The sequence below is a fragment of the Lampris incognitus genome, chromosome 6, assembly GCF_029633865.1.
Source record: "Lampris incognitus isolate fLamInc1 chromosome 6, fLamInc1.hap2, whole genome shotgun sequence".
In the NCBI taxonomy this organism is placed as follows: Eukaryota; Metazoa; Chordata; class Actinopteri; order Lampriformes; family Lampridae; genus Lampris; species Lampris incognitus.
In genome coordinates, this window is record NC_079216.1 from 31035444 (window position 1) to 31045927 (window position 10484).

The 10484-nt window shown below is 43.8% G+C and overlaps 1 protein-coding gene across 1 annotated transcript in view; it reads left to right on the forward strand.

Moving 5' to 3' along the window:
- Positions 1 to 4696, forward strand: part of siah1 (siah E3 ubiquitin protein ligase 1) — a 96670-nt gene extending 91974 nt beyond the window's left edge. The window contains exon 5 of the mRNA XM_056281793.1: positions 1804 to 4696. Within this exon, the coding sequence (XP_056137768.1) occupies positions 1804 to 2175 (372 nt within the window). The 3' untranslated portion in view covers positions 2176 to 4696. The remainder of the gene's footprint in view (positions 1 to 1803) is intronic.
- Positions 4697 to 10484: the final 5788 nt, after the last annotated feature.

Sequence of the window (10484 nt, forward strand, 5' to 3'; positions counted from 1 at the left end):
TGTTCCTTTTCTGTTTTTATTTGTGTAAAGCACACTGAATTGCCCAGTGTACGAAATGTGCTATATAGATAAACTTGCTTGCTCTCTAGGTGACATACCGTTCTGTTTTCAGTTACATATGTACCTGGCAGTGATTGAAATCTCCTAACATAAATTTTGGAGCGTCGGTTGAAAGAGCAAGATTAGGTAGTGATTTGTTCATGGATGTGGATCCATTGCAGTGATCAAAAAGTTGTGTTTTTAGCTAAATTTGACTTTGCTTCAGCTATAGAAACATTTTTGCATGTTGGCTTTTGTTTTATGTATTCAGGAGTATCAAGTCTACATTCACAACAAACCACAGGCATTATGGTTACAAATTTCAAATACTTAAATTGCCATGTGATATTTTTTTTAGGGTAAAATATCAACTTCTAATTGTTACATTAGTGTTCTAATCTGGCTGTTCAAGACACATCACATTCAGCTTAACTTGAGACTTTGGCTATTCTAATCGCTGGTGTGCTTGTAAGTAAACTTGCTGGAAATGTTAGTGTCACACGGGAAGTGATGAATTTTAAATTAACATCTTCTACCCTTTGAAGACAGCAGAGGCCTAATTTGTGTAGTAATTTAAAATGTCATCATCTTTTGCTTATGTCATTTATGAAGAACACAATGGAGAACACAAATTGTTGAATAAATATCAGTGTTTTCTTTAAATGAAAAGTAGAAAGAGCCTATGACGTGAAATTTCCATAGTGACAAGGTTCAAGATTGAGTGATATGAAGAGGTGTGTCGAAGTGAATAAACCCCATTCCATAAGTTATTGCCATTCCACTTGTTTGTGTTGATCCATGTGTTTTTCTGCCTGACATCATTGCACTTGTGACTACAGTGTAAGACTGCAGTTGCAAATTATGACCAGGTTTCTGCTATTGTAGCAAGTTATCACATGGACTTCAAACAGTATTAATGATAGATTTTATTTTTGGTCATTGAAAAATATTATTGACGTGAATAAGTTGCATTACCAAAGTGCCGCTAACTTGGTTGGCAATGTAATGATGATGATGCCCATGAGCAATTTTTCTGATGTGCAAGTATCTTAGATAGTGACAGTGTTGTCGCCTAACACCAAAGCGTCTTTACATTCCTGGTTTTAAAGACACACCCCTCTCTCACCTTGCTCTTCTCTCACAAGTAAGGCATTTTCAAATGTATGCACTAGATACAAACAAAATGAAACCATATATTCCATTACACTTTACAGCCAAAGACCACCCAGTCCCCTTTTCACAATTTTATGGCACTCCCATGTGATCAAACCCCCTTGACCAGGTGCTTGAACTCTTAGTGGCCACCAGCGGAGAACTGTGGTTGTGAAATTAATGTTGCATTCGTGAGAAGAAGCCCACTGCTCACATTTAAAAGCCTAAAATTTATCATGGTAACTCTGACTCCATTTGTTTTATAAATGGGGGAAATAATATATATCTAGGGTTTCACACATGATAATTTTGAGGCAATAAGCCCAATAAAATAAATAACTGGATTAAAAATATTTCAATATATATATTACATGGAAAAACCTGAAGTTTGGAACCTACTGAATATAGAGGTGAAGCACAGAAGAATGAAAGTGAATACAAAAAACATAGCCTTCTTGATATGTATAAGTGGTAACCCATTTGTGATTATCTGTCTGGTTTTCTTCAGAAGCTTGGGATGATCACATGGGAGTCTAATAGTTGGCTTACACTGTTTAGCTGATGTGTATCTTATTGACTTATATTTGCCTTTCTGTCTGTCTGTCACTCCAGGGAGAGGACATTGTCTTTCTGGCAACAGATATCAACCTGCCAGGTGCAGTGGACTGGGTGATGATGCAGTCCTGTTTTGGCTTCCACTTCATGTTGGTGCTTGAGAAGCAGGAGAAGTATGATGGCCACCAACAGTTTTTCGCCATTGTGCAGCTCATTGGCACCCGTAAGCAGGCCGAGAACTTCGCCTACCGACTGGAGCTCAATGGTCACCGGCGCCGGCTTACATGGGAGGCCACGCCGCGCTCCATCCACGAGGGCATTGCCACGGCGATCATGAACAGTGACTGCCTGGTGTTTGACACGTCTATTGCTCAGCTGTTTGCGGAGAATGGCAACCTGGGCATCAATGTCACCATCTCCATGTGCTAAGAACTCAGGGACAGGTTGCAAGTCATAGATTACCAAGGGGGATTTTCAGGGGTCAAATCAAAGCGTGACCCCTTACCCTGACCCCCTTCTTCTATACCCCACAACCCCCAGAACAGACTGATGCGAGGTCAAACTGGACTGTCTGATTGGACAGCCATGGGGGCAGATGGGGTTAGTTGGATGTATGGATGGGTGGATGGATGGATGAATGAATGAATGGATGGACAGACGTGAAGATGTAATTGTGCAGTGACAGCTATAGACTTGTACACACATAAATGAGAGATTTTCATGCACGAACGTGAAGTCTCTCGCTCTTCATCACAAACACAAAATTTAAAAGCTGTTGGGTCAAACTCACTTGTCAACTCTGTTACTCACTCTTGGTCACCGTCTCTTTTTGGTGTCTGAGTGCTTTAACCACTCTCACCCCCCCCCCCCACACACACACACACACACACACACGCACACATACACTCCTGCCATTTCCCACTCATGCATCTTTGTTTTGGTCTCATTTATGTTTCTTTAGTTTCTCTCTCTCTTAATCACTGTCCTCCTCCGTTAACCACACTTGTACTGACATTTCAGAAACTTCAGCTTTCCAGCCTTTAGCAAGTGATGTTGGAAGCTAGTTACCAATGAGCAACCCTGCACCCGGATAGCTGCCTACTGAGGATGGCTCAATTTATCATTCAACATGGACTTTTGGTCAGTGCTAGTTAGCTTCCCATCCCCGGCCACCCCAAGCCCCCACCCCTCACTGGAACAGACCTCATTACTTTATAGACCTCATGCATTTGGACGGTTCATGTGGTAGCAACACTTAGAATTAACAACCAGGACTACGTGTATGACTCAAATCTAGGACCGTAGAGACTAATATATTTGTGGAACTTTGCCCATGGGAATCCCACTACATCTGTTAAAGTTGGACCATCACTCTACTGACAACTGTGGAACATGGGCTATATCTTTCTGTTGAAGTTGTACCATGGGTGTCCTTCTCTGTCTGTTGTTAGCAAGGACTAGAACCACAGATATCCTTAACTATAGATAATGTATTACTTTGTCTCAAATTCACAACTGTGGATATTAATATAGCTGACATAGATGTTGGTGACTGAGATGTGAACCCATAGCCACAGGTTCCAGTGACTTGAGTCTAGAACTACACAAATATGGATGGTTGTAGCCTAGGCATCCAACTAAGTCTAGAGCTAGAACCCAGGATCTGTAGCAAAGCAACTTGGACACATGCGTATCTGTCTACATCTGTGGCCTGGACTAAAACGTTAAACATCAGTTTTGTCCGCACCGGCCCATCTGGTTTCCGTTTACAGCCCCATCCAGTCCAGTCTGGTCCAGATCATCACAACCAAGGCAAAGGACTGAGCTGAAAACTCTCAGTTAACTATTTTGAATAGAATTCTTACTATAAAACGGCTGCTCTTATGTGTGTATAACAACCATCAATACATCATACCTGGTATAACGTAGAATTACTGCTTCTCAGGTGGAGCAGACACTTCAGCTGCAATATGTGCATTAAAACACCTGTTCTGTAGACAGGTTGCAGCCTTCCCAAACACATGACCTTTCTGTACACACCTGTGCTCCTATGGTCCTTGGGAAAAGACGCAGACAAGACAGTGGTGAAAAAACAAGTGTCTAAATGCATTTTGGCCAACTAAGGGGTCATGCTATTTTTTTTCTAGGAAGATGAAGTTGCTACATTTGAAATGAGTCTAAGAAAAAAACTTGATTTGTTTCAATATTTTTTTTTTTAATTTTAGTTCAGTGTTTTTTCTTTTACGAGAAGAGAAGGTTTCCTGGTGTTTGGTGTCTGTGTGTGCATGCACAAGTGTGCCCGTGTATTTGTGATGGACACTTGGCAAGTGACAAGAGACACCATTCATTGTTTCTCTCTAATCTGTCTTGTGCTCACTTTCTGCTCTTTTTTCCTCTCTTTCACTGTCTCTCTTTGTCACTGTATTCTAATTTAAGCCTCAACCACACATTGTCTGATTGCTAACCCAACCAGGACCGAGGGACAGTTTCTACCATTGCAATGTTGCTATTGTTATTAAATGGAGATTGTTATTATCATAATTATTAGCATTTTTGTAATGACTTTAAAACAAACATGAAAAAGGCTATTGTAAAATTTGTGGCTTAACTTCAGTGTTTGTAGTTAAAAACAAATTGTCATTTTCTGAAGGTTGTTGAGTTGGATTTTTCTTTCTCCTTGTTGTTCATCTGTCTTTATGTACTTCTGTTTGTTTGGCAAATCTTTTTGTTTTTATGAGGAGGCGGGGATGTCAAGCCAATCATCTCTCCCTTTCCCTTTTTAAATGGAGGCTCAGTAATGATGCTGCTCCCCCTGAACTCCCTCAACTTTTATTTTTGGTTTTTTTCTGTTTTATTTTGTCATTAAATAAATCTATCTTTTTCATACCCGGTGCCACTTCTCCTCTGCTTTGTTTTTAGGGAACAGCATCTGACAATTGCAGAATTTTTGAGTCTGATATTTAAGAAAATGAAAGTGCCAATTTATCCGCCAATAAACTATTAGCCCAAAGATCATTCATACCCATTATTCCTTCCTGTGGCTCACTGTAAATTTAATCTTTAATAACAATAAGGTTACTTTTAAAATGTTTTTTCAATGCGTCAGATTGGTGCTTTTTGAATGTATGCTTAATCTATAGAAATGGTTGCATGTTCCCCTCAGAGTGCCAGATCAGCTGCAGAGCACTGGTCCCCAGACTAGGAGGCATCATGCTCAACGATTCTGAGTAATTATTCAAATGTAACTTCTCCCCCAGGTCTGAGCCCAACTCAACTCCACCCACTGCATAGCATAATTCTGAAAATTGCTAAAAAGTGGGCCACCCCGATTGGGATAAGCGGCTTGGATAATGGATGGATGGACTGAGGGGGGCGGTGGTGCGTGGATGTGTGAGGTAGGAGTAGCTTGGGATATCCTTGAGTGGGGCCCATTGCGAGTCACCGGCTCGCCACCCCACACCGCTACATCCAGTCACCTCCACCAGCCGACTTCCGGCACGGTGTCACCGCCCCGAGAAGACGCCCGGGGGCCCCACGCGGGGGGGGGACTGCTCCCCCCGCCGCGGTGCGAACCCAGCCCGACCAACCCAGTTGTCCGTGGTGCTTCTACAGCCGTCAAAAGTACAAGTCTAAACCATTGCGTAATACAAGCGCAAGCTTAGCGAGTAAACTGTGAATGATGAGTCTCGATCAGCATATATTTGAATATGAGCGTAGTTTACAGTCACACTCAAGGGCGGGGTCTGGGGAGGTAGGTCGCAGAGCGTTACCTCCGGATTGGTCGGGCGTCCCTGCAGGCACAATTGGCCGTGTCTGCGGGTGGGAAGCCGGATGTGGGTATGTTTCCTGGTCGTTCGGGGGGACTGGGAGGAATAGCGTGATCCTCCCACACGCTACGTCCCCCTGGTGAAACTCCTCACTGTCAGATGAAAAGAAGCTGCTGGCGACTCCACGTGTATCGGAGGAGACATGGTAGTCTGCAGCCCTCCCCGGATCGGCAGAGGGGGAGGAGCAGCGATCGGGACGGCTCGGAAGAGTGGGGTAATTGACCGGATACAACTGGGGAGAAAATCCAAAAAAATGTAACCAAGAGGTAAAAGGCAGCTATCACTAACCCAACAAACATGCCTCTTTGGGGCCCATGTGGGGCCACTGCGGGCAGGAACAGAGGGCCCACCGTGGGCCCCGTTACCGGCATGAAATGAGAGGCACGTGTGGGCCCCACACTAAAGGCCCCTGATGGGGCCCCAGTGGGCAGCCCACACTAAGCAGAGTGGGCCCTCAGTGGGACCCATTGTGGGCCCGCAGCATGCCCATAGTATGCCCACACTTTGGGCTGGGAGCAGTGGTCCCACACGGGCCCATAGTGCCCCATGTGTACCTGGTATGCTAGTGACGTTTATTGACAGCCAGCTCAAACAAAAAAATGAAGAAAATATAAATTATACGAAGAAAGAATTTATTGAAAATTGGAAACAATTGAAATTGAAAACAACTATATACCAAATTAAATGCTTTTACAAAACAGAACAACAAACATAGAACGACATTTGAACACAATAAGAACATTAAATCTAAATTTAAAAAAAACATTAAATCTATTTATTTTTTGCTCCTTCCTCCATCTCTATCCCTGGCATTTCTGAGCCACATTTTGATGGCAGCTTCCACCTCGGAGGCTGTGGCCCGGCTGCTTTTCGTCACAGCATGTGAAGAAAACAACAATTGAAATGTAAGTGCACAGTATGAGTTAGCCACAGGTGGAGCATTTAATCTAGCCTGGGATCAGAAGTTAAAATCAAGTTAGAAGTTAGATTACGATTACATTAGATTAATTTAGCTAGGCTAATCTGTCTTTGTATGCCCTTTTTCCCCCTAGTGTAATCAGAAACAAAAATTATCACAAAATGCTCTCATTTGGCCTTTACAATTAAATTCAAACTTTTGATTTTGTTCCCCTTCTGAGGTCTTATTGCATATGAACATTACATACTGTACCTATGACTGCTCTGCACACCAGCATATCCCCAAAAGCCAACTTCTGGCCAGAGCCCCGCCAGCACAGTTGCTGGGCCAGTGGGGTGGTTAGCAGGTGAACAAGGATCCGTCTTGTGTTGGAGGATGCATTCGCACCCCCAACTGTTGCCAGATACTTGGCCTAAATAGAGGTAATAATATATTAGTCACACACTAGCTGTGTCCCAATTTGAAGTCAACTGCCTTATAAGGCAGCATTTTCACTATTTTCACTATTTTGCACACTTGTAGGCATGTCCCAAACCGAAGTCATCAAAAAATGCGTCCTTCTAAGGTGCCTTATTTCGGTTAAATTTGAAGGCAGCATCCGATGCATCCTGAACCAGGTAGGATATTCCATACGTCTTTGCGATTACCTCAGGCTTCTCACTTCCCTTAAATTAATGGCTGCTGGCAATTTCGTGACCTTTTGAGGTTCCTTTTCCGTTAGGATGCTACCTCATGAAGAAGCTCACTTCTAAGGATGTAGGAAGCTGACTTAGTATTGGGACATGGCCACTATCTCATCCCTCATACACACCTTACACTGCTGATTCCAGTGATATCCACACCCCACGCCTTGTTAATGTTTAGTTAACCATTCAATTAATTTGCTTTTGTTAAATAAATTACTTTTGTCATAACGTTAATATGGTGTCTCCTACATTTGTCATGGTACAGAAGCCAGGTATTGACATTTGATAAATTGTTCAGTTTCCTTTACTTTCTTTCTAGAAAAAGCCAGAAAGATTACAGCAGCACCAAACAGCCCTGCACATACTCAAGAGCCTTGCCGTTTCCTACCATAGCAGCATGGCTGCCATAATGCTTACATTGGAAAAACTGGAGACAAGGGCAACCACTCACTTTCTTAAAGTAGATTTGATGCCTGTGCGTTATCATGGGCTGCCCTATATTACTCCCCTTCCCTTTGATACCCCACCTAAAGTTGAAATGCCAATTTGAAATGTTTTTAAATTAATTGGGGCTTGGATCAACCTATACAGGGTTAAAACACTGAATTATCGGCTCATGGTATCTAGCCATACAAATAGTTTTGATTTTATTTATGCAGGTTGAATAAAAAGATAGTTGAAAAATTCAGCAACATCTATGTGCTGGTTACTCAGAATAATCGATAGACCTCACTATGTACAGGTTTCACTGGAACTAATATGTACAGATGGATTATGGATGGATTAACAGATGTTCATTACTGTGAGTATCACAAATGAAATTCCATTCACCTGTTGAGGTAGAGGCAAATCTCGAACAGAGATGTCTCGAAACCTGGGCAAGTAAAGCCAAAATTATCTGTATGTGACCGTGTTTTCTTATTTAGGTAAACCGACAGTTTGATTGTTCCGTGGACTCAGGCGGGGCAAAATTCAAATTAAACTACCCAAATCCAACTTCTTGGAGTATTTAAAGTAACGAGGATTGGCACCACCTCGTGACCAAGCCCAAACTGAACCAGGGCTATAGGTTATATTTACTTGTGTACTGCTAGAGTGATGGAGTGTGTCAAGTTTATTACTGCACACATGCACAACACGTCAGATGTATTGCAGACTATAATAAACTGCTGTGTGTGTGTATGTTCGCTAAATTTCTTTTGGTTCAAAATTATAAAGTTGATTTAATCTGTAATTAAGTTGGTTAAAATAAAACAGCATGAGCTGCTCTATGGGAACATTTAAGGGACAAAAAATTAACAAAATAAACTAGCGTTCTTTCTCTTAACTATAATATGAAACAGCTGCGACAAACCAAAAAGTTGAGACGGTACTTTCCTTGTTGGATGGGCAGTTTTAGTTAAGTATGGGATGGACCGGTTAACCTTGGACAACTTGTTTACATTTTACTGTCATTTTTGCAGAGGTCTGACTATATGCAGCACTGGGCATGGGCGGTAAATAAAAAGTTTTAGTACAGCTTACCCTAAAGCAGTTGTAATCTTAAAACGTTTTAACTGTACTGTCAACAAGGGGTTCACCTCAAAGGTCAAAATTGCTGTGGGCCCCGCAGGGGGCCCATGTGGGATTAGTGCGGGTTTGCCCCTGCCCACATTGCCCCACAGTAAACCCACACCTACCCACAGTGGGGCCCGCACGGGCATGTCTGCTGGGAAGGTCCACTAGATGGTGACGTTAATCCCCAAGAGTGTAGGAATCTTTTTTTTTTTTAATATCAAACTTTTACACAACTGAACTTACAAAATGGTCAATTTCAACAAGCCAGGGCATGCTCGAGGTCTTGATAAATCATAATCCATCCATCCATTATCTGAACTGCTTATCCTGCTCTCAGGGTCGCGGGAATGCTGGAACCTATCCCAGCAGTCACTGAGCGGCAGGCGGGGAGACAGCCTGGACAGGCCGCCAAGAGGATAAAGAAATAAAATAAATGCAGACATAAACAAAGTTAAATTAAAATAAATTACAAGTCAAATTCATTACATAAGGCTCTAGATGTTATGCTCGCGCACCAGAACCCGACCCGTGTGGCGAAACCCAAGGCAGACAGACACAGGATGACTTCGAAATCCAAAAAGGTGGTTTTATTGGGGGAGGGGAATGTATGGTGCAAAAGCGTTCTGTTAGTGGGATGTGTGAATAAACTATGTGTGGTGCCCCGTGGTTTGCGTGTATAACTATGTGTGAGTATTCTTAGCCTATGTGTGGTGCGGTATGTAAATGACAAGGGGGTGTTGAAATAATGTGCGTGCACCTGGCGAGAAAGTCCAGTCCGTGATCCAAGAGGGGTTGTCCGAGGAAGTCCGGGTCCGAGAGCAGGGAAGTCGAGTCCGAAAGGGGGGTCCAGGTAGAGGGACGCGGGGGGAGATCGCTGGAGGTCCGGGGAAAAACGTGAAGGTCGCTGGGGATGAGGGAGACGCGGGGAGCCGTGGAAGTCGCGGAGGGAGAGTCTTGGAGAAAACAGAGACACGAAGATAAGACACTGGGAAATAAACAGAACGCTGGAGGGCTTGTCAGAGCTTTACCGCAGGGTTCAGTACGTCGAAGCACGGAGTGGTGTTCTGGGAGACTTCTTGTAGAGGGCTGCCTGATTGCCACAGGTGTGCCTGATGGATGATGGCAAACACCTGGTGCAGTGCAGCGCTCGTCTCCTCAGAGCGCGAGCCGAGCGCTCGGATGTTTCCGGCACGTCCGAGCTGGGGGAGTGGCTTGAACGTGCCGGGGAGGCAGCTCGGGGCGGTACAACCACAACACTAGATTTCACAGCTCTTGGGATTGTGCAGAATTTTATTGTGTCCAGGTAGGACTCCGTGATCCTGTTCAGGTTCAGTGACACCTTTTTTTCTCTGTTTGAGCGAGTTGCTGACGCTAGGCAGTGGCCTGACGCGGAGCGCACTTTGTTATTGCAGAGCGTCATGACTGATAAGGCGCAAGAGGCATATGCTGCTCTCAGTTCAGTCGATAGTTGTAGCTATGATAAAGTGAAGCCCGCTGTGTTAAGGGCGTATGAAGTGGTGCCCGAGGCTTACCGGCAGCGGTTTAGGTCCTGGAGAAAGGGAGATAAGCAGACGCATGGCGAGTTCTCTTGGGATCTAGCCGCTCATTTACACCGGTGGTGCGCCGCTTTAGAAGTGGAAACGTTTGAGGGCTTGGCCAATCTTATTGTGCTAGAACAGTTCAAAGACCCGGTCCCTGGCTACAGAGCCACCCACATTAATGAGCATAAAGTTGAGACTGCTGCTGTCC